Consider the following 26,524-nt stretch of genomic DNA (forward strand, 5'->3'; position numbering starts at 1 on the left):
GAGTTCAGCTGTCTCATCTTGTGATCTTTGTGTTGATGGTTATTTTCCTTTAATGCGTAAAGACTCCAATAGTCGCATGCTTGGCCTGGACATTTACATTCATAAGAATTCACCCGTTTGTCAGGAAAGTAGGTTTGAATCCACAGACTATTCTTTTATGTGCTTTCGTTTAGCACCACTTCACTCTATCACCTTTCTCATTGTTTCATATTGCTCTTCTTTATCTCAAGACTGCACTCTTTTTGATGTTATTTCTGATCATATTGACCAAGCCCTCTCTCTTTATTCATCAGCTAACATTGTTGTCAGTGACTTTAATGCTAATCATACTGAATGGCTTGGCTCTAGTGACTCTGCAGGCATTAAAGCCCACAACTTTTGCCTTTCTCAATCCCTAACTTAAATAGTCAACTTTCCAACTCGCTTTCCAGACAACCCAAATTATTTACCTTCTCTACTTGACTTATGTCTTGTTTCTTATCATAGTCAGTACTCAGTTTGTCCACATTCACCATTAGGTGTTTCTGATCACGGTTTGATCTCTCTAAAACTATTATCTCATTCTTCTTTATCATCTGAATCCCCCTATCATCGTACCTCTTACAACTACCTTAAAACTGACTGGCATTCTTTCCGTGATTTTTTTCGTGATGGCCCATGGGAAGATTTCTTTTGTCTTCCTGCTGACAAATGTGCTTCTTCCATAACTATGGATTCAGGCTAGCATGGAATCTTTTATTCCCTCTCAATAATTCCAGGTCAAGCTTTACTCTTCTCCATGGTTTTTTTCACATTGAGCTGCTACAATTTTCCACTTTTTCTACTTTACCTTTCCACCTTTATCTAATGCACAATAAAACCTATTGTTTATTACTTGTTATCTCCAGAATTTAGCAAGCTGCTAAATTCTGGAGAGCGATCTGATTCATTTAACTACCGTCCTATTAGTCTTATTCCTATCATAAGCAAGATTTTTGAATCTTTAATTAACAAACACTTAATCTCTCATCTTGAATCTAATAACTTACATTCTGATCATCAATATGGATTTCGATCTTTTCGTTATACAGCTGATTTGCTAACAGTAATAACCGATAGGTTTTATCGTGCATTAGATAAAGGTGGAAAGGTTAAGGCCATCACTCTTGACATTTCTAAAGCTTTTGATAAAGTTTGGCATGCTGGTCTTCTCCATAAGCTTTCTTCTTATGGTGTATTTGGTAACATCTTTAAGATTATTGAATCCTTCCTTTCCATTTGTAGTATAAAAGTTGTCCTCGATGGACAGCACTCTTCTTCATATCCTGTAACTTTAGGGGTTCATCAAGGCCCTATACTCTTTTTAATTTACATTATCAATCTTCCAGATATTCTCACATCTAAGGTGGCATTGTTTGCTGATGATACTACCATTTATTCTTGTTGTGATAAGTAGCCAACACTCTCTTATTGTTTGGAGGGGACATTTGAGCTTGAAAAGGATCTCAGCATGGGGCTCACAGTGGCTGGTAAACTTCAATCTAGATAAAACTCAATTTTTTTCAGCCAATTGTTATCGCAATAATTTAGATCTTCCTATATTTATGAACCGTAATGTTTTCAATGAGTCATCCACTCTTCATCTTCTAAGATTAACTCTTACTTCTGATCTTTCTTGGAAACCATATATTAAATCTGTTGCAAAAAAGCATCTGCTAAGGTTGCATCTCTTTATCGAGCTTGACACTTTCTTACTCCGGATCCTATTCTCTATCTTTATAAATCTCAAATCCGGCCTTGTATAGAATACTGTTGCCATATCTGTGGCAGATCTTCTAATGATGCCCTTTCTCTTTTAGACAAGTTGTAAACATAGTTGGACCTGCTCTTGCAGCCAACCTCCAACCATTATCACATCATCGTAATGTTGCTTCTCTTTCTCTTTTCTACAAATACTATAATGAGCACTGCTCTAAAGAGCTAGCGCTCTTGTGCCATCTACTAAAATTTATTTTCTTTCCTGATTCATATAATTTGCATCTTTTAAGTTGTCTGTCAATGGTTATCTTGCTCTATAATATTCATCTTTTCTCTTCCACTAACTTCCAACTCTAATAGTGGTTGCTTGCAGCCTTGTTGGAAGCGAAGATTCCAACAAGGCTGCAAAAAAAAAAAAAAAAAAAAAAATTTTGACTGATACAATTCAGTTACGGAGTTTGCTCAATTTTCATGTTTATCTATTTGTAAAGAAATTACTCTTTTTGTGATTTAGGAATGGACAAAGTATATGTTAAAAATTCATAATTCTTGACATATTCTTTGTCCATTTCTAAATTATGTCCACAAATACCAGATGCTGGTCCTGATACATTGATGGATTTAGCTTGATTAAGATTATGAAATGTTAAGTCTATTAAACTACTTTAAAAATACTCAATAGTAGCTGCTCTGGTTTTTCTGTCTTTTAATATTGCGATATTTAAATTTCTCAGCTTGGTATTGTAATCATAATTGCAAATACTCAACATCGATTTTATAGCTTTCGGTTGCACTTTTTCAAGTGTTTCAATATTGTATTGATAATGCGAAATCCAATTTGAATAGTATACTCAAGACGTGGTCTAATGTATTCTTTGTAAATTATATCAAAATTTTTTTTGCTAATTTTAATAAACGTGTTTCACATAACATTCAAAACTTTGTAGGCTTTAGAAGCCACAGCATTAACTTACTGTTTCCATTTTAAATCATGGGATATTATGAAACTGAAATTTTTTGTTGTATACAATAAAATTCAGTTTCATAATAGTCAATAAAAAGTCAATAAAAAGATATTGTATAGTTAAAATTTCAAATTTTTTTCTCTCACAATGCATTACTTCACATTTTTTGTAATTGAAATACATTAACCACCGCTTCAACCATTCATTGATGTCATCTAGCATGTTTTCTAAACTATTACAGTCTTCTAATGATGTTATTGATTTGAGTGTCATCAGCATAGATTTTTTATAGGTATTTTAACATGATTTTGCATGTTGCTAATAAATATAATAAATAGAAGAGGTCCTAACACACAACACTTAGGTATTCCACTTAAAACAAACTTCCATTTCTGATTTACAATCAGGTATAATGACTTGTTGCATTCTTTTTGAAAGGAAATTTTAATCCAAGACAAGATTTTTCCAGAGGCTTCAAGTTTTTGCAGCATCTCATATGTGGTACTTTATCAAACGTTTCAGCCAGGTCTAGATATATGATACCCGCAGCTTTGTATTTATCAATTACATATGGTTATATGGTTTAAATCTTTTATAGATTAGTTGTGCAAGATTTTTTTTTGACAAATCTTCAACATCAAAAAAAAAAATGTTGATTTATTGAGATCAAATAGTTTTGTTCAAATATTTTTATAAAATATTTTTATAAAATATTTCTATAATATATTTCTACAAAATATTTCTACAAAATCTTTTTATAAAATATTTCTATAAAATACTTCTATAAAATGTTTCTATAAAATATTTCTATAAAATATTTTTATAAAACGTTTCTATAAACTATTTCTGAAAATTGTTTCTATAAATAAAAAAAAATAAAAAAAAAGAAACCTGAATACAGTACTAACAGGTTCACAAAGGGTGTTAAAGTGTATCAATTGGAATTTAAGCAATTAATCAATTTAATTTGATTATTAGGAATTAATTTAATTTGTTTTTTAAGCCATTAACTATGACTTGATTTTTTAATCATGCATATATTTATGTGCAAAAAATCAAGAAATATCTAATACACACAGATATAAACATACACATACACGCAATACAATATACACACATACACTATACACACAAAGAAACACACACACATACATATTATACTCATAAAAACACTATGGTAATTATGGTAAAATCAAGTATTAATTGATACAATCATAAAAAATTCATTTTTGAACTTATGTTAATATATAATATTAATATATAAAACTCATGTTAAGCTCTACATACATGCAAAGAATCACATAACTAAGTAAAATGAAGTCAAAACAAAAACATGTAAGAAGCAGACTCAAACACTAACTTACAAAGGCAAACTTTTTGAAAAAAAGTACAACATGTTTAAGATTAAACATGGATAAGAATGTATAGATGTTATGCATGGTATATCAGGGCTTGTTATAAAGCGAGTGCGATCGCGCTCCGCTCGTAAAATGCGCCCGTAAACGGTATTTTCAAAAGTTCTAGGCGCATAAACAACGCTCGTTCAGCTTATAACGAGCGTATAAAATAACGCTCGTCCAATAGTTCGGGATTATTTTTTATTTTCATAAAATATTTAAAAAAGATTTTTTATTAAAGATATTCTATTATCAAAGCACTAATATAAAATATAAAGAGCACTACATCGTTCTCTTTTGCACTAACGTAATTAAAAAGCAGTTTGAAGTTGTTAATAGTCACTAATTTCAATAATGGAATGTGCACGTGGAAACACAATGTGAATACAAAAATGCGCAAATAAAATAAGAATAGAAAATTAGAAAACCATTATAAGAAAATTGAAACTGCCCTTGGTTGCGAGCATTTTAAACAACAGAATCGTTTCAAATTTGAGTTAAAATAAATAATAGTTAATAAAAAACCAACACAATGAACAAAAACTAAGTTAAAAATTACTCTATTATTAATATTTATTTTTATTATAAACGATGTGTAGAATATTACAAACAATAAATCAAATAAATCTTACTTGATATTTTCACAAGATTAAAAATACTCTGCATTCGAAAAGGAACAAAGTAATGTTGTCAACATTTATTAAATGGAAAGTTATTATTCTTATTTATTATTATTTCAAATTATCCTTGTATTATTTTTTTAAGATAAAAAAAACGTAATTTAAAAAAGAAATTTTAGAAAAAAATTAAATAATTAATTTGAATAAAAAATATCAAGAAATATAAAAACCATTAACCGTTAATTAAGTTTACAGCGTAACATTTTAAAATACATATATCAAAACAACGAAGCAAAACTAAGTCACTAAACTATACTTCAATTACTAAATCAATAAAAGTTGCGTTTTTGTTTGATATTATTTTTTTATAACATAAATAGTTAAAAATAAAATCGCGATCTGACAATATACAAGAGGTTTGGAAATATAAAAATCTACTTCGTTGAAGTAGTTTCATGAGTGTCATACTAATTCAAACATTTTTTGACGAAAGAATTATGTAACAAATAAAAAAGGATATAAAAAATAAAAAGCTTTTTGTAAGCATCGCCTTCAGCAATTTTCATGATCGCGCTCGCCGACGTTATCTCGAGCGCACATAATCACGCTCGATGAAAACATATTCTAATTTTACGAGTGCGATATAACGCGCTTGACGATTTTCTTCATCACAAGCCCTGGTATATACAGTGAGGATATTTTTGTGTATAAAAAGAGTTGTACCTCACTAGTTGAAAAACTCTGGGGAAAAAATTAAAATGCTTATGTAAACATTTTTTTTTGTAAACGAAAAAAGATTTATTTAAGGTAAAAAAAAACAAGAAAAAAAAACATTTTACAAATTTTTGTCAGCAATAACTTATTGTAAAAGTATAGTTAATATATATATATATATATATATATATATATATATATATATATATATATATATATATATATATATATATATATATATATATATATATATATATATATATATATAAACACACACACACACACACACACACACACACACACACACACACACACACACACACACACACACACACACATATATATATATATATTCATGCTAAAAAAATAAAAATATAAAATTCATTTAATTCATACATTGTTCAAAAAAAAGAAATAACTTACTATGACACAGATAGAGAATTAGTACTAAATAGTAACACAAATAGAAGCACACAAGAAATATTCAAAACAAACACACAAGACAAGAAATATTAAAAAATGCATCACATCAGAAAGTCAAACAAAACATTACTAAGTCTTTGATAAACCCTAACATAATAGTTTATAGATACCAAATTCAAATTATGCTAACCTATCAAAATGTGATTCAATAAACAACATGCAAAACTTGAAATTATCTTTAAAACTAAATAATATATGATAGTGGAAAAAAGCTTAGTTTTAAGATTATAACAAATATTAGTGTAAAAAATGCGAATAAATATATAAACATTTTGTTAAAGATGTCCAAAAAAAATTCTTGTGATCTAATGTAAAAGGTGAAAGATTTGTGTGTGAAATGAAGAAAAAACAGTTTATAATAAAAAAATTTTACAGAAATTTTTAATAACTTTCTTTTTTCTATTTGCCTTTCATCAGAAGAGCTTTCTATAACACAATCTTCAAAAGACAAAAATAATACACATGAAAATTAGAAACACTCCAAACTCTTTTTGAAAATTTAAAAAAAAAAAAGTTTGTTACCATGAGGTGATTTATCATACGGGTTATCTACTGCACTTTCAACTTGACCACCAATTTCTTGAAATCTGTTATACAATAAACACACATATATTACACATAATAACAATAACTATATATAAAATAACTTACAAACTAACAACTTTGCGTTTTTATATTATTATTATTCTTGAATTTATTTAAATATTGTTCTAATAATGTGATATAAAAGTTTAATATAAAATAATATGGAAACATAATTAAATTTTACCAACTACAAATATAAAAATTGTGTGCATATTTTTCTAAATTTTTTCAATTTTTTGAAACTTAATATGCATAGAACAATTTTTTATTATTCAATATTAAATTATTGTAACTTTTTCACAAACGAGAAGAAAAAACGAATGTCAATAGCAACGACTAAAAAACAAATTGACTAAAAAAAAACTTGCACCTCTATTTGTTGCTAATATAGTGTTAGTGAGTTTTCAAAAAAAAGGTATAAATAACCAATAGCTTTCTTACCATTATGACACTCTCCATCCTGTAACTGCTTTTAGTATAACGCAATATTTTATTTTTGAAATTTTTCTTCCAAGCTATATCATCAATCCAAAATCTAAGAAGGAGAGTGCCATGATGACAAGATGCAAAATCAAAGAATCTAAAATGAATACTTAAAATCTTTAGCTATTTAATTAACTATTCATTTTAACGCTTAAAAAATCTTAATGCTTAAAAGCATTATGAATAAATATTGATGACATACATGTGTATTATTTTAAATGAGATATTAAAATATATTGTGTCATATTAAATGCAATAAAGTGCACCATTTTAAATGGAATAATACAAAAAATTTAAAGAAACGAAACTATTGCTCTTTTGAGTAGCAAACATGATAAACACAGCTAACTATGTTTACATTTTATTTCAAGGAAAAAAAGATTATAGGTCATTTTGAACAACAAACTAAGCTGAGTAAACAAACTAAACTACATTTAGTTATGTTTACAACAAGTTTTGACAAATTGTCTATAAGAGAAAAAAGCATTATTAGAAAATCTAGCCAATGTATGAGAACACTACAAAAACAAACAAAGGATTTTTGGTTAGAAGAGAAGTTGAAAGAATCAAAACGCCTTTTGTGCCATCTACTAAAATTCATTTTTGTGTTACTCATCATTGAATTAAGTCTCATTCCTTTATCCTGGCTGTTCCTAAGTGCTCCAAAACTTCTTATTCGTCTAGTTTTCCTCAAACATCAATTCTTTGGAATTTGCTCCCTTTATATTGTTTTCCTGATTCATATAATTTGCAATCTTTTAAGTCATCTGTTAATCCTTATTTTGCTTTATAAACTACATCTTTTCTCTTCCAATAACTTCAAACTCTAATAGTGGTTTGTTGGAAGTGAAGATAATTTAAAAAGAGGGAGAAAAAAAAAGAAGCTGTGTAATAAAGAAAGACCATGAAAAGAAGTGACTCAACTTGGAATTTCCATACTTATAAAACTTAACACTCTTAATGGCAAGCCTCTAGTTTTTGCTGACATTCTATAAGATCAATTCTCAAAATAATTAATTTCATCTTTAGCATTTCCTTAACCAAGAGTTCTATCTGAAAATTGTAAAAAGCAGAAGGACCTCAGACATTGTACTGAACTATTAACATGAGCATCATCATTAGCAGGCTGTTCTATATATTGACAAGATATTCAATACACATTGTGCCATTTATAAAAAAAAAAAAGTACCACATATCATTTTAAACGGAATAAACTACATACATATAATACATACATTAAAACATAATAAATGATTTTATATTGTCATTCTTTATTTTTCGAAATAAAATATTTTAAACCAAATTATTGTTTTTATTAAAAAAAGTATTAAGAATAAAACATTTGTGAAACTCAATTAAACCTAGTTTTTTTGTTATTGTTTTTATGTTGCATTTAATTTTTTCAAAAAAATAATTAAAATTAAAATAAAAGATAATTTGTATAAAACAATTATCTAGACTGTTTTGACTACTGCAAAAACCAGGAAGAAATATTCTTTTTATATAATCAATTTTGGGACTCCGCATCACTGCTTACAGCTTATCTTATATTTTAGCAAAATATTTCAAAAAATACTAATAATTATAAAAAAAAAATTATAAAATTAAATAATTTGTGGAAAGGAAATTTTAAAGACAGTGGAACAGGTTTCCTAGCACATGGTTAATATATTGCATGCCTACAATAGGCATGTGCTGTCTTCTATAGGTCATAATAGGTAGTATTGGATCTTTTTAGCCAGGATTTTAAGTTGCATTAACCAGAATTGGAAACTGATTTCTATTTATTAAATGTTTTATGCTGAGTTTGTGTTAGCAAGGCATATGGCATCTAGCCCTTAAGGCCTCCTAGTGTTTCCTTTGAAACAACATTGGAACAAACTTTCAATGGACTAGAACTGAAAAAGAACTTTACTAAAAGAACTTTACTATTTTTGCTTATCGGGTCAGATATCAATGCAATTAGATTGTAAAAAGTTTAGTGATAAAAATGCCACTAAAACTTAAGGCAGTCATTGATATATTTTTTTTATTTATAACAAGTGAAGCTATTATAATGTTAAAAATTACTTAAGCTATTTTCATAATGTCAATTTTTTCATTTTTTCTGTTTTCTTCTCAAAGACTTTTTATACTTCAACAATTTATTTTTGGAGTTTTTAAAATTAATAACTATTCTAACAATTATAAATAATAACTGTTCTAATAATTATCATAAATTTAATTTAAAACCAATAACTAAAAAACTTAAATTTGTTTTGATTATTGGTTCTTTATTTGCTTTTTATTTTCCCTGGTTTTTATTTCCCGTTTTCCTTTCACTTAAATCTTTTGAAAAAAGTTTACCTATTTTTTTTTTCTTCTCTAGTTAAGCGCTGTGCAACCTAAACATTGAAAATGTGAGCCTTGAAGCACTGAATACTATCTTTAACTTAAAGTTATATAAATAGACTCACCGAATTTGAAAATAAACTGGTAGGCTCCACTTATTCATAAAGGAATGGTATGTAGTATGATTTCGTAGATTATAGAAACTCGATGGTACACAACATTTTTCGAATTCATCCAAGAAACCCATCATCACCCTGTATCGCTTTGAGTAAATACAAATAACAACAATTAAAAAATATAAATAATACATTCAAAAACAATATTAATTAAATAAACTAAAATAAATTAATTTTTGGATCTTTAATAATTCTTCTTTACCTTGATAAAAATTTCTGGGTTGCCAGGTGAAAAAAGCAGTGGAAGATTTTCCTCAAAAGCTTTCTCAATTTCCACCCAAATACTGTTTACTAAGAAATCAAAACTATTTATAGAATGCTGTTCTTGCTGGTCTGCATCATAAAGTTCACCAGCAGATAAATTTAGAACAATACTGCAACTTTGCTTTATAAATTTTAAAATATCAATGCACATAGTCTCAATGCCATGTTCATTAAAATAATCTTCATTGACAACACTGATTATATAAGGTTTGACAAGAATATTTCTGAAAAGATCTTCAGCATAGGATATCTTATCAATCAGTGCATAAGTTCGTAAACTTCTACGAATAATATCTGTTTGTCTATTTTCTATTCCCAATTGAAAGGAATCTTCTAAAGCTTCTTGCAACTTTGATGTGATCAAGGAAACTCTCTAAAATATATTTTTTTAAATTTAAACAAAACTGTAATTTACAAAAAGGAAACTTATAAGCAATTAATTTTTTCCCCCCACACTTCAATCTTTTGGAACTTTCTCCCATCTTCATCCTTTCCTGACTTATACAACCTACAACTATTAAAGTCTTCTGTCAACCATTTCCTTGCTTTTCAACTTTGTATTTTAGTAACTACCAACTTAATAGTGGTTGCTTGCAGCCTTGTTGGGAATAAACTAGATTTAATATATATACATATATATATATATATATATATATATATATATATATATATATATATATATATATATATATATATATATATATATATATATATGCGGTAGTGGTGTAGTGGTAGAGCGCTCGCTTTATAAGAGAGAAGTTCCGAGTTCAATTCCCACCACGTCTCTGGTAGTACCGTGCTCAACTTGTTTCTCTGCGCAGCAGCCTTGTTTGTTGAGGTTCGTGTTGCGAAGTTATAGAGTTGAGAGAGGGTTATAACCACAAGTAGCCTCCTCATCTGTAGTGGCCTTCTTGGCCTTGGGGAGGTGAATTACAAATATATATATATATTTAAATCTATATATATATTAGGGGTGCACCGATGCCTACTTTTAGCTGATGCTGATTGATACAGGCTGATGCTCATGCATCAGCATCGGCCCTAATTTGAATTTATACTCTTCTTTTTTACTAATAGTAAATTAAGATTTTTTTTCAAATATAAAGTTAGCAGTCAATTTTAATGCTTGCTTAGCTGCTGAAAATTGCTTAATGCTTAGTTGCTTTGCACATTGTTGATTTATATTATATGTGTATATATATATATGTATATATATATATATATATATATATATATATATATATATATATATATATATATATATATATATATATATATATATATATATATATATTTCTAACTATATTCTAGGAATTAAACTTGGAAATAAAATTAAATGAGAAATAAACCAACAATGAACAAAGCAACTGAAAGTTTTATATTTTGATATAGATGAAAATAAACATTAAAGCAATTTGTAAATTTTGCAAAATTAAAATTATCATTTTAAACTTGTATTGTTTGGATCCCTAAGTCATATAATGACTTTCTTAAATTATAAAAAGACACTAAATGCAGAGAGCTCCTGATAAAAAACAGTTCAAAAAATATTTAAAGGTTTACCGGTTGCAGATATGTCTATATAATAACTTGGGCTTATACATGCTTTTTGGTTTATGGAATACATATATATTTTTGCATGCAATATAGAAACACAAAAATGAAAAATCTGATTTTTCAAAACAATCGGCATCAGCCAATGGTTACCAAGACCAACTTACACAAGGAAAAGACTTGTATATAAAAAGACATACATAAATATATATATATATATATATATATATATATATATATATATATATATATATATATATATATATATATATATATATATATATAAAACATTTGCTCACTAATATTGCTTATCTTTATAGCATACCGTATTTTTAGAAAAAGAAAAAAAAACGAAGAATAATAAATGAAAAGATTGCTACCCCATGTCGAACTCTCAATTGATGTAATAGCACTCCGCTGCAAGTCAGGTTATTTGTCAGTCGATGTATATACTGAATGCCCCCGGCAGCAGACTATTTTAGTATGACGTCAGAGTGCTCATCTAAACTAGCAATTTAAGTTATATATATATATATATATATATATATATATATATATATATATATATATATATATATATATATTAAACACCCAAGTCTTTTCCTTGTGTATTTAATTACCATTGAATAAAAGAGTGTCATGTACGTATTCTCAAACTTCTTTTGATTTAATACTTTGTGGTTAATTGCCATCTAAATATCATCAAACTGTTTAACTGAGTGATAAACACGCTAATTTGATAAATGAACTAAAACACTCTATGTTGTAAAACACACTAAATATGCAACTTTAATTGAAGAATTGAATACTTTTAATTGAACATTTAAATCATTCAACAACAATAATTTTTTTCTTGAAAAAAAAATAGAAAAAAATTCTTAACTTTTGAAATTATTTTTTAAATATTTATTTAAATAACAGTTCAAAATGTAGAGTAAATGTTTTAAAACCTCCTGGAGCTGACCTGGACCATAACAAACATTTAAATAATAAATTTTGAATAAATAAATTATATTTAAAACATATTAGATAAATCAGAAAAACTATATTACATACAGGCCGTATCAATTCAATTATTGGATGTCCTTTAGTTTGGTTTACATGAAATTGAAGTTGATTGTATTCACCAGCAATTCTTTCTAAATAATGTCCAGGTTGAGTTCTAAAAAGATTACAAGTTGCAAACGAAAATAATTTATTGCTAAAATTTTTTCAATAAAATAAAGATTATTGCTTAGTTAATAAAATAACTTTAAAACAAGTCATTTTAAGTTAGACAAACTTTAAGTAAAATATAATAATAAATTTTTAATTTATTGATTTCTATATTTTTGCAAGAGAGAAAAACTATTAAAAGTATCAAAATCTAAAATGGTAAATAAATGCTTTGCAAAAGTAGACAGTTATTTTTAAAATATTATTTAAAAATATTCTGAAAATCTTTGTAAACAATTTGCTTATTGAGGTGTCTCTAATTAAATATTCCATACAAAAGTCATTAAACTTATGCTTATAAGTAATAACAATATACTCAACAGATCTTTATAAATGTTACAGATATTTATAAATAATACAGACCTTTCTTGATTAAATAGTATTTCAGCATCTGGCGATTTCAAGTCTGCAGCTAAAATTTTTTCTATTTTCTCCACTGAATGAACAAGATTCATCAAATGCTTCAAATACAGCTTAAAATCAAAAATAAAATTTTATTAAGTAATAGTAGAGATACTAGCATTAGGTGACCTGTAAAATGAGTCTATATTTAAAAAAAAATTTAAAATATAACAAAAATTAAAACATTCACAACAAAATAATTAAAAAAGGTTTGTTTACATGAAAAGAGATCAACCCTCGGAATTAGGAAAAATGAGGTCAGCAATAATTTGCCAACCTCAATCTTTAAATGGTCGGCAAAAAAAATTGATACAAAGGTCTTACCATAAAACATAGAAATGAGATCGGCAAAAAATTGCAGACCTCAAACACTTTAAGGTCAGCAGATAGGTCAGCATTGTCGATTGGCGATCCTAATTCCAAGGGTTGAGAGATGCATCATTAAAATATTTGTTTTTAAGTTTAAAAACAGAATTAAAACTTCTTTCTGCTTCTATAGAAGATGGTGGAAAGCTTAGCATGGCATTGCAAATTCTTATTAAAAGAGCTGGTTGAAGATATATTCAATAGCATTTCTGCTCATTCTTCAGCTTTAATTTTTTTATATTAGTTCCACATTACAATTAAAATTAATATTAGACTCAAGTGCTGCTTCTAATTCCTCATGTAGAAATAAATGTATGAAAACATCTCAAGCTGATTTAGCGATTTCATTTTTAATTAGGTATTTAAATGATTATCTGGCAACTCTGAATCTGATTTAAGTCATCTGGGTTATGTAAATAGCATAGTAAACCAGCACTGACATAATTTTTCCTTTCAGTAATTCTCTCAAACAACAGTAAATATTTTGACCAATGTTAGTATTTTGTTCTAAGATTTTGTAAACAAAATAATTGTATCAGATCACAGTATTCTTTTCTCAGTGCTCTAACACTCTACAGCATGAAGAGCCTGAACAATACCAGAGATGTGTTTTATTTCTTCTGATAATCAAACATGTTCTGAATATTTCCACAAGAGATTTTCCAATAATATTTCTAAATTCTAAGTATCTAGTCCTAACTAAGGTCTTTTCCTAAATCTGATCTACAAATGTTATAAAGGGTATTATTTTAAAGTAGTGACCTTTGATATAATAAAACCATATTCCTAATTAAATTGCATTTCCTCACCAACAGAGCTTACACTTTCCTCATATTAGAATTCTTCATTGTCATTACTATCATAAGGATCAGAACAAGATTCTTCAATTTTATATGCCTCTTCATTAAATAGTTTTTTTCCAGTTGTTGCTATTGCTGGACCTTTCTTCTTATAAAGAATATCACATACCACAAGAGAAATTCCATGGCAGTAGCTAAGTTAGTGAGTGACACCCATTTTTCATCCCATTTATTCCATAACTAATGCACCATCAGTGACACATCAAAAAATGTCAAATTTGATCAAAATTGATCAAATTTAAGTGAAAATCATTTAACTTTTTAATAATAAAAAATAAAGACTTTTTATAATGGGCTCTTTTTGGTTCCTTTATATATCAAAACACGCATCAGAAAATTTTTACCAACAGATCCAGAATGACCGCATTTTAATTAACTAGAAAAACAAAAAATTATAAATTTTGCTCAACAGATGATTTTGTGCACTCTTTTGCACTATCTGTTGAGTTATGTCCAATTCTGTTTCTAGGCAAATATTATCAAGATAAGGCAATATACAACTATTGTTTTTGCTCTGAGGCTGAGCACAATTCACAATTTCATTGAAAACTGTTAAGAAAAATTAAAAGTAGTTTTTAAATAAAACCCAACCTCAAGAGCAGATCAGAGAAAAGTTATAATGAAAGAAAGATATCATAAAAAGACTCCCAAGATTGTCTCTTATTGCCTCAACTTTGCAAAGAATAGATGCTGTTCTAGCTACCACTCCAAAAACAAACAGCATGATATGCTGTTTAACTGTGAAAGACAAATTTCAAATTTTTTACTCAACTACTGTATATGTTAGTGCCAGCACAGTTTGAAGATTGTCAAGAACTTATATATATCTTATAAATATAAAAATTCTTTAATTATATCATGTTGTATTAAAGCCAAAAAATAAACATTTTGCAGCACACAAAGCCAATGTTTGTTGGTTATCAAACTCATATTCTAATCCAAAAAATTGCACTTTCTGTCCAGCAATGTCCATCAGTTATAATTTAGAATGCATTCATTGCCAATCATTATGCTGGTTTATACATTTAATGACAAAGTGAGACTGTCAATTCTGTGAATTATTTGTAACTTTTAAAGAACAATGTTTCTAGGTGGTTTCAAATTAGAAAGTTTGGTATTTTCATGCACAACAGAGCAACTTGCCATTAAAAAAAAATTGTCAAAACATGGCTCCAAGAAAATGCAATTAATATTCTTGCCCTGGGCCAGGCAATTTACCCAAGTTAAACCCCATTGAAGACTGGGTAAAAGACTGTTGGGTAAAATTGAAAGCAGAAGTTTCTAAACAGAACCCAACCTCACTAGCAGATCAGAGAAAATCTTTAATGAAAGCCCAAATATTAGGTTTCTTGTTGCCTTAATACTGCAAAGAATAGAAGCTGCTCTAAAAGTTCAAGGACCCTACAAAGTACAAATGTTTTATATTATGGCTACTTTCATTCTTTCATGTTCAATTAGTCTTTCACACTATGTCAAATTACCTGGAAATTTTTAAAAATGTCACCCATTATCTCAGATTTTATTGATTTTTACACAGTTAAGAGTACTTAGTAAAGTTAAGTTTAGAGTTAAGAGTACTTAGTTAAGAGTACTTAGTAAAGTTAAGTTTAGAGTTAAGAGTACTTAGTTACATAGTTAAGAGTACTTAGAACTCCTTGGAAATTTATGACCATTTTACTTTTAACAGATGTAGGCAAGGCCCCTCTTGTCCCTTCAGAACTACAATGTTTATTTAGAGGCTTCAAGTTATATAACTTTTAAAATATTTAATCTTTTTACTAAAGAATTTGTACCTGGCTATTTTTAAGGGGTGGCAAATCCAATGAAATGATCAGAAGTGTGAAAAATTATTATTAAGTACCTGTAATTACAATGCCCAACAGTGATTTTGTTTTGGAACCAAAATTAGTTATTTCTAATGTATTTCCACCTGCTGATTTTAAAAATGACATTTTTTTTTTTTTTTTTTAAATTTTGTTATTGACTATCCATAATGTTTTATTCATGTTCAATGGAGATTATTTATAGACTCATCTAACCTAACCTTGAAAGGTGTATTACTGCACAATGGAAACCATCTTCCTTCTGTTCTTATTGGCCATGCAGTTGACATGAAAAAGACTCATATAAACATGAAAGTTCTCCTCAACTCAATTAATTACAATGAACACAAATGGAAAATTTGTTACGATCTAAAAGTCATTGCTATACTTATAGGAATGCAATTAGGGTATAATAAATACTGCTGCTTTTTGTGTATATGTGACAGTAGAGACAGAAGCTTACATTATATAAAAGAAGACTGCCCTGCAATAAATCTCAACACAGATGAAAAATGTTATTGCTGAACCACTTGTGGATTCAAAAGATTTTCTTTCATCATTACATATTTAGTTGGGTTTAATGAAAAATTTTGTCAAAGGTATGAACAAAGAAGGACAGGCTTTTAGGTATTTAAGAAACAAATTTTCAAAAATAAGTGATGCAAAAGTTAAAAAAGGTATTTTTGTTTTGCCACAATTAGGCCAACTTATGATCCTGCATTTGACGAAGTTTTGAAGGGGCAAGAAAAAGAAACTTGGGAAGCTTTTAAGGGAGTGATTTTTGGATTTTTTAGGCAACAAAAGAGATGATAACTACATTCAATTGGTAACAGTACTTCTGCAAAAAAACCATCAACTTTAATGTAACATATATCTCAAAATTCATTTCTTCCACTCACACCTAGACTTCTTCCCCTCCTCCTCCAGTTGTGGAGTTGTTAGTGATGAACATGGGGAAAGGTTTCGCAAAGTTATTTCTATAATGGAACATGGATATTAGAATCGTTTGAATGAGGCTATGCTTGCAGATTACTAATGGTTTGTGTGTAGGGATGCTTCAGAACTAGTCTACAAAAGGAAAGCAAAAAAATCACGATCTTGTGATGATACCCCATATTCATCTTTACACCTATTAGCTTGATGATCATGATTTCTTTGTTTAAAACTGTTAGAATATATCTGTAATAAAAAAAGCCGAATGTACTTTAAATATCATTAGAATATGTAAATTATATGTCATATTGACAAATAATTTACATATTCTAACTATGTTACATGTTAACTATGTTGATGGTTTTTTTTGCAGAAGTACTGTTACTAATTCAATGTAGTTAGCAAACTAACTGAAATAATATTTATTGCTATTGTATATCTCAGAAACTAGAGCAAATAAAAAATTTTCATTGTCATTTTCTTTTTTTCCAGCCCTAAGTTAGTATAATTTGAATAAAATTGCTAAAGATACAAAAAAATAATAATTTTTTGTTGCCCAGTGAATAAGTTTAAATAAATTTAGGGTATTTTTTATATACCTGATTTTGATGCTCAAGAAATCTGTGTGGCCTTGATGATATCAAAAAAATATATAATACACATTATTATATATTCATTGATCTTTCAAAAAATATAAAGATTTTGATCTGGTAGTATATGGATTTCCATATATGAATAACGGGGCACGGTCCCCACTTTTATAGCAGAATATTGCAATTGATTTTTCACTACCTTCCATACTAGCTGGAGCTCTGAAAATTTTGGCATTTCTGTAGTACCAATAAATGTGCATGGTAAAATTGTTTTCAGGGCCTAAAGGCATTGGGGGAGGGAGATTAGGGCAAGTGCCCCACTTTTTTGTAGGGAAATCTTGTGATGGATTTTTCAATACTTTTCAGACAAACTGGAGCTCTGAAACTCTCAGCATTTGTGTAGTACTAATGAATGCATGTTAAAATTGTTTCCAGGGCAGATAACTAGAGGCTCCATGGCCTGGGGCACTGGGGGCACTTTTTTTCTCTAAAAAAAATTTTTTTTTTTGAATTTTCAATAATGTAAAGATAACTTTGAAAAAATTTTCTTCAAAAAATTTTGTTGGTTTGTACTTTTCATTTTATTTAATTATTTACAAAGTAAAATACAAAAATATAAAGTTTCAAGATTGTGTTAAGATTTACTTAGATGTGTCAACGGTCCAAGTATACATATGTCCAGTTGTTGTTACAAGTGCATCAATGATACAAACTATGTTGGTAATTAGAACCCAACACTAATCTGCTCTAGATGGCCAGAAAAGATTGTTAAAAGGACCGTGGGGGTGCATAAATGTTACCATAACATCTTGCTCAATATTGTCAACTTTATTTATCATATCCAATCCAATGAAACATATCATATTTACACAGAATAAATTCACCAAATTTTAATGTATTGATGTTAATTAGCTGATTAGGTTGAATACTTTGAATACCAGAAAAAGAAAACATGCCTGCTATATTAAAATCTTCACTTGTTAGTTTAAAGCTAACAGTATCTATAGATACTGGGTTAAATTAATGATTGCTCCTAGATCTCGGAATTGTTCTACTTAGCTGAAAACGTTTTTTCAAAGTGATGCGCAATTTTGTCATTCTTTTATCAATTTTGAAAAACCTAATCCCTTCAATTCAAAATCTTGCCATTTATGGACCTTTGTAATAATGACCTTAACCAGATAAGCTAAATGTGCGTATACTTATGACCAAATAAATATAATTGTATAATAAAAAAAGTTATACATAGAAGTATATGCATGCATTATATAGACATTTTCATATAAGGACAATATATACTTGTTACATTTAAATTATACAAGTATATTTTACAAACAGATAGCAATTTAAATTTTTGGTTTCCTTTTAAAAAATAAAATATAAGAAAATCATTCTTTCAATGCCAATTTAAAACTTTTTTTTTATGCTTTGCCTTATCCAATTTTGTTGCTGAAAATAACAACCACTGAAAATACTCTACAACACTGAAACAACACTGAAACTCTACAACACTGAAACAACACTGAAACCACTCTAAAGAAGCAAAACTAAAAGCAGTACACAAGTTATTTAAATTATTAATTTTTTTTTTCTCTACTTAAATTTATTTTAATTTTTTATTTTGTTAGTTTTGCTTTTTTCCGCAACACTTAATATAAAAAAACTGATCAACGTTAAAATATAAAAAAACTGAAAAACGTGACCAAGTTGTCTAAAATAAAATACTCATGCGTGGACATTTAAGACTAAAAACCACAGACGTTTCCTGGGAAGACCTGATTTCAGACGGTTGTTGACCGCCCATTATTTTGTGCCTTGCCACAAATTGTTGTAATTAAAATAAATAGTAATATTAAAGTTTTATAAAGGCTAATAATAATATTATGGTAATAATAATATGGTAATTTATGTAATTTATAGTAATTTATGGATCAAATTCAAGCGTGGAACAAATTTTTGAAAAATTGTTATGTTGAAATGATGCCAATGACTATATGATGACAAGAACAACACTAATTTTACATCAACTACTTAATGAAAATCAGAAAATATACAACACCAATGAAAACATGAACTTTGGTTAATAGTTTTACAGAATTTTAATTTTAACAAAATTAATTATATTAGAGTTTTTTCCTTTTATAGGTAATCAATATTTTGTTTAAATCCCTTGAACATCAATTATTGCTTGCAAGTGACATGAAATACTAACACCTGAAATTTTGTAAATCGTTTGAAGCAATTTCAATGTGAAGTGCCTCCTAAGCTAAAAAGATGTTTTTGGTTGAAATTAAAAAAAAAATTTAATTTATTTTTATTATAAATATAATAAGGTGTATAAAAGAAAATAACAATAAAAAATTGAATAAAGAAATGAGTTTATCAAAAATAAAAAAAAACACTTTATTGACATTCAAAAATTTTTCCAAACATTTTCTTCTGGACTATAGATTTGCTAAGTATTTTTCTCTTGAATATTTACCATTATCAAATATAAAAATATGGAGATTTATTTGAACTAAAATTAACCATAAATTAAAAGTGAGTTCCAAATAATAATAAAGAAAAAAAATATATTGAGAAAAAGTATTAAATAAATATTAAGATGCATTTCCAGTATATCAATACCATTTTCTATGAAGATGGTATTGATATATTCGTTGAGTTTCTCTAAATAATATATTTAGAGAAACTCATTTTCATAAGGCCATAAAAAAAAAGTTTGTAGAATAATTTGATAACAATAGAATGTAAATATTCACCTTTTTTTCTCTGACAAGTTTTCTTTTTTCTAATTTTTCTTTTAGACTTTGAAGCACAGTTGATACATCATCTCGAACCACCTAAGTTAGATATTTAAAGACTTTCATTATCTCACATTTACATTAAAATAAAATAAAATTAAGCTAAGCTTGCTGATACCAGATACTGATAAATAAGTGTGTTCAGATGATTTGTGATGAAAAATTTCCCAGATACACCATATGTAGCAAGCTTAGAATGCCCTCCAAAGTTTTTAAAAATTGGAACCACAAATATTACTTTTCAGCAAGCAGGAATACAGTTTAAGTCAAGCACTTTTTAAATAGTTTAGATAAAATTAAAGAGAGTTATTAAGGAGAAAAGTTGTAAGACTACAACAGAAATGTTGCCTGGACCCTAAACCATATTAGAGTTTAATTGAGAAATGAAGTTAGCAATGAAAGCCAAAGTGATTTGGATATCTAACAATGAGTTAGCCAGTGTAACTGGCAGAAAGAGTATGGCCTTTATTTAATAACACTGTTAAAGATTTTCTTCAGAGATAAGATGCAAGATTTATTTATTAAACAAAGAATAGCCTTGTTAAAAAAGATTTAAAAAATGATTACAATTAGATATAGCAGCTGCACAAGAAGGTGAAAACCATGGAGTAAAATTAGACTTGACTTCAAACTGACAAGAAAAAATAAAACCTTCAATGCCTTCCAACTTCCTGAATCCAGAAGATTACATAGGAGGCACATTTATCAGCGAAGAGACAAAAGATATCAGACTTGACTTGAAACTGACAAGAAAAAATAAAACTTTCAATGCCTTCCACCTTCCTGAATCCAGAAGATTACATAGGAGGCACATTTATCAGTGAAGAGACAAAAGATATCAAAGACACAAAGAAACAAAGAAAATCATGAAAAAATAAAGTCAGCTTTATGGTAACAGTAAGTAGTAGGATGATAGGCGTAGTCTTAAATAAAAGAGTTATAGAGATTATTGCATGGTCAGAACCACCTAAAGGTTAAAACTACAAGGAGAAAACACAAGCTAGGGTCAAACTAGACAAAATACAAATCAAGGAGTGCAGATAAGTGATTATGGTTGTCTAGAAAATAAGTCACAAAGATCTGACTCAAGATAACTATCAAAGATAACTTATACTAATAATCACAAGGATCTATCTAAACTATCTGCGTAAGAAATTGAGAAATATTGAAGCTATGAGCTTTAGTAACAGTAGGGTCAGCAGTATTAGAGCCAATCCATTCAGTGTGATAAACATTTAAGTCATCAATAATAACAATATTGGGAGAGGGACAAAGAGAAAGGGCATGGTCAATTTGATCAGATTACATCTGAAAGAGGACAGACGTAAAAAGAACATCAGTAAAAAACAAAGAGAAAAGTGATTGAGTGAAAAGGTGCTAAGTGGAAGCACGCAAAAGAATGACCAAAGGATTAAAACCTAATTTCATAAAAAACAGGTGAATTAATGTGTAAGTGTAAACCCAAGCCAAGCATGTGACTATTGAAGACTTTGTAAATCAAAGGATAATATCCATCAATACTGTGAACCGAAGAAGAACAGTTAAATTCAAATTAGGCTCACAAATAGCAAGTAAGTCTGGTGAATTTTGCAAAAGGTAAGAATCAACTGATGGAAAGTTACATAGGAGACCACAAATATTTGTAAAAGATATATTGAAACAGTAAGGTGGTGGTTTTTATGTTTCATATATTTGGGTACTTTGGTCATGAATTAAATTTAAAGATAACTTGACTCATTTATAGATAGAGAATGACATCCCAAGCAATGAATCAGCTTCTCTGAGGGCAACTATAGTGTTTGGAAAACCTTACTACCAGCCGGACTAAGAACCATTAAACTGAGTTTTAGAGCTGTACCCTCATTAGGAGATAATAGGAAGAGTTGTATAGCCATTATTAAAGAGGTACAAGTAAATATCTGTGAGTAGAGTCAAGAAGAGCCAGCATTCGTCAACTTAGGCAGGAAACAAAGTAACACAGGTTTACATTTACACCAGCCTATCAGATGAAGATGGGGGAAATTACTTGCAGATGAAGTTTTTCAATGGATTTGGGTGCCAATTGATGCTAATTAAAAAGATCTGTATATTTCAAAGCTGGTTTTACCGCAACCCTAAGAAAACTTTAATATATTACATTATTTATGATATATAATACCCAAGTTAGACAATTTAATTATAAAGAAATTACTTTAATGTTACCAAATTGCCACAACTGTTTCTAGATCTCTATACACAATAGAAAACTTCTAATGCAATAATGTAATTAAATCTATGATAATTTAAAAATATTTTATAAAAACTTACAGCAATTTTGCTTTTGATTTCTAATAATGGCTCCTTTAAACTTTCTATGGTTTTATCAGTTCCAATCTAAAAATTAAAGTTCCAGCAAAAATTCAAATTAAAGTTGTTTTTTTAAAAAATTTTTAGTTTAATGTTCATTTATGCTAATATTATTTATGCTAGTTTATTTTAAAAACTTTATCTGTCAAAAAGCTTCAAAAAATTCAACATACCAAATTTGAGGATAAACTAACAAAATCTGCATAATCTCTGTTAATCAATTCAACCAATGCAAGCTGTATATTTTTATAATGTGTCTCCAAATCTTCACGCAAAGTACTTAATGGAAAAAGATCCTTGTATTTTGATACAAACTTATCAACATTAAAATTTGGGTCTAAAAATTCCTCTTCTTTAAAACATAAACCAGCAGATATTGAAACATTCAGGTTGGCTAAACTATTATGCATTTTTTAATACATGTTTTTTTTATCTTTTTTTTCTTTTCAACATACTAAAACAAATTAGATAAAAACAGAATACTTTTTATCAATGATTTCTTAAATATAATGTACAGTCTGTAGTGGCTAATTTAGTGCTTGCAAAAGTAGTTTTCAAAAATTAAATAATTGATTTATATTATTTCTAACTTCATCTGTTTAATTAAAATACTAAGAATAAAAAAGAGATTATAGATTAGCAATACAACACTTTTAAAAAAGTAATCAATGTGTTTTTGATGTGTTAGTATGTATACTTTGTTTATAATAATGCTAAAACAAGTTCAAAGCAACTTCATTTGTTTAAAGCAAGTTTAAAATAGTTTGATTGACTACAAATTATTTTGAGAGGTCAAAAAATCAAAATAAAATTCATAAAACCACGACATATATTATTGCACATTATCATTTAATATCATTACGTGAATACAGTAAAAAAAAACTTAATTTAAACTTAATAAATTTGAAACTAATACAATAATAAATCATGTAGCATGATTATGAGGTGATCTTAGGGTGTTTTTTTATTAGGAGAGTGCAGAACAAAGGCTAGTTATAACTCAGATTTCTTTAGCTCTTTCCTATATGAATAGGAGGATATTTGTCACAAGCTTAAAAATAGCAAAAAAAAAATGCATCCTTGTACACACAAATAAGCTTTGACTAAAACAAGCTAGAAATTTATTTGCCAAAAAGAAAATATATATTTCACAATAAAAATAAGTGTAATCTTACAGTTAAGCAACCTAAAATAAATGTTACTTTTGCACTTGCATTCGTTGAATCTTTAAAAACATCCTAGCATAAATAATGTGATAAATAGATTATTTTTATAAATAGTATAATCACTATTGTTATAATTATTAATATAAATATTTTTTTTATGAATAATAACTTTTATTATAACAAATATATAAATTATCATTATATTTATTATTATTTTATTGAGATGAATTTCTATAGTCTCCACAAATTTTACAGAATTAAAAAACAAAATTATATTAGGCTGCTTAACTTAGTATTAACAAACTTAACATAGTATTCCCAAACTTATTTAGTACAAATTTAATGTAGTATTACCAAACTTATTACCAACTTAGCATAGAATTACCAAAATCAGGCTAGTTATCTTATGCAAAAATGGTATAAAGTAAAAATGAATAAAAGGCAAACATTTTTAAACCAAAACCATTCATAAACTCACATTCAAATTATGCCAAACTTACATTAAATTATGCCAAACTTAGATTAAATTATGCCAAATATTATCAGTGATTTACTTTGTTTGTTTTTTTATGTAACAACCTTTTCAAAATTGTATCATCTATATAATTTTTATTTTTGTCATATATATTCTTTAAAATAAGAACATTTGAATAAAACAGTTTTAGTTTATTTTTATTGTAATTTTATACCAGAATTGTATTTTACGACATAAAATATGAGACTTGAGCTCTGTGACTAATACCAATTATTTGAAAAGCCTGGGCTCTTAAAATAAACCTATGAAACTTCCAGCTATTTAAAAACTTGAAAGTTTTATAAGAAAATAGTTCCGATGTTGAACTCAATAGTATAACTTTATGCATCAACATTTCAATGATTGTTGACGATAATTCTTTCGGACATTCTCACATTTTTGGAAAACAAACAAGAAGCATACGATTGCCACCTCTACAGTTGAAATCGAAAGTTTTAAAGAGGTTTCCGTTCTTACCATTTCATTATCGTAATATAACGGGAGTGTTATCCTCCACGCGAAAAAAAAACAACCTTAAGCCAGATATTAAGTTATGTTTTAACTATTAAAGTTTATTGGTGTATTTTGAAAAGCTCAGTATCATTAGAAACTTACGAATTTGGGAAAAAAAATTTAAAATTTATGCAGCTTTCTAAATTTTGAAATAATGTAAAAAGTTATATATAAATTTAATAAAATACTTAAAAACAAAGAACGTGCTATCTGAAAAATGTAGAATCTTACATTTGTAAAAATGTAGTTGTCTTTTTAATGACCCATTAGAAAACTCTCTCTACTACTTTAGAAATTATCTTTACTTATAACCTCGACTACATTAAGAACAAACTGATATTCTAGATAATGTAAACTTAGTCTATAACACTTCTTTTTTTAACATTCTTAGAAACATACGAATCAAATTTCCCAAAATAAAAATTAATCTTAAATTAAAAAACAATAAATAACCATGGCCATGGTAATCCATATAGATTAACAAGGAGCTACAAAAATTAAACAATAACTATATATTAAATATTAAAAATCAGTGGAAAGTAAAACTATTTTTAAAAATTACGCTAAAATCTTTGAGCGACAAAGAAAAAATCTAAAATATAAATACTTTACTAATTTTCTAGAAAACTATAAACTAAATTCTAAATGAACTTGGGAAATCATTGCAGAAATTATAGGCAGTAACAAAACAAAAATGCCTTTACCCAAAACCATTAAATTATTGAAGAGTTCTTCGTTAATCAATAAAAGCTGCTGAGCTAAATAAATATTTTGTATCTGTTGGCCCAAACCTAATAAAAAATCATTTCACTTTTAATTTTGAAAAACATCTTTCTTTCCCTCTAACGTCACATCTTAACTCCTTTGAGCTAACTTTTGATAAATTCGAATGTGGTTTGAAAACGATCAAACCTAACAGCCGTTGGCCCAGACGATATTAATTGAAACATATATATATATATATATATATATATATATATATATATATATATATATATATATATATATATATATATATATGTATATTTGAACATTATATTTTGCCGTTGAAGAAATGTTACAACCTACATAAATTTACAAATAAAGTTTATAAACATTTTTGTCTTATCGCCTAGCACCGTGTTACAATATACATTTTTCATCACTGACTGTATACTGTTTAACCACTTTTGACTATATATAAGTATAAAATAGACTTTATTTAACCATTTAAAGAGGTACTCGATGATAAGTCTTTTTAGACTTCTACGAGTTTTCCTTTACAACAACATGTATATATCTGAAGTAAAAAAAAATTTCTTGTCTTATCTTTTTTTCTTATTTTTATTCTTTTATTTTCAAAAAATACTGATAGTTTTTATGATAAGAAACATTATTAGTTTACGTTATACTTATTATGTTATATATATATATTTTTATTTTTTAAGATGGATTATATTATGTCATGTAGTTGTAATGTAACGATGTGTAAATTTATTGAAGTTGTAAAAAAAAAAAATACATTTTTAAAAAATTTTTTTTCCAAGAGTATAAGTATAAACTAAGAAATAAGATAGATGTTTACAAAAATAATAATATTAAGATACGATCGTCTTAATTAATAGGTTTTAATAATAACCATAAATAAATTAGATAAAATAAAAAACAAACAAAAAGAAATATTAAGAAATACATATTAGG

The 26,524-nt window shown here is 27.5% G+C and overlaps 1 protein-coding gene across 1 annotated transcript in view; it reads right to left on the reverse strand.

Annotated features, from left to right (window-relative positions):
• The window catches only part of LOC100211344 (conserved oligomeric Golgi complex subunit 2), a 39,215-nt gene extending 16,085 nt beyond the window's left edge, over nucleotides 1-23,130 (reverse strand). The window contains exons 1-8 of the mRNA XM_065806002.1: nucleotides 22,825-23,130; nucleotides 22,613-22,678; nucleotides 20,264-20,344; nucleotides 12,888-12,997; nucleotides 12,366-12,471; nucleotides 9,694-10,128; nucleotides 9,441-9,577; nucleotides 6,439-6,503 (exon numbers count right to left, since the gene is read on the reverse strand). Coding sequence (XP_065662074.1) covers nucleotides 6,439-6,503; nucleotides 9,441-9,577; nucleotides 9,694-10,128; nucleotides 12,366-12,471; nucleotides 12,888-12,997; nucleotides 20,264-20,344; nucleotides 22,613-22,678; nucleotides 22,825-23,061 — 1,237 coding nt within the window. The 5' untranslated portion in view covers nucleotides 23,062-23,130. The remainder of the gene's footprint in view (nucleotides 1-6,438; nucleotides 6,504-9,440; nucleotides 9,578-9,693; nucleotides 10,129-12,365; nucleotides 12,472-12,887; nucleotides 12,998-20,263; nucleotides 20,345-22,612; nucleotides 22,679-22,824) is intronic.
• Nucleotides 23,131-26,524: the final 3,394 nt, after the last annotated feature.

This window comes from Hydra vulgaris, chromosome 09, assembly GCF_038396675.1.
Source record: "Hydra vulgaris chromosome 09, alternate assembly HydraT2T_AEP".
NCBI classification, from domain to species: Eukaryota; Metazoa; Cnidaria; class Hydrozoa; order Anthoathecata; family Hydridae; genus Hydra; species Hydra vulgaris.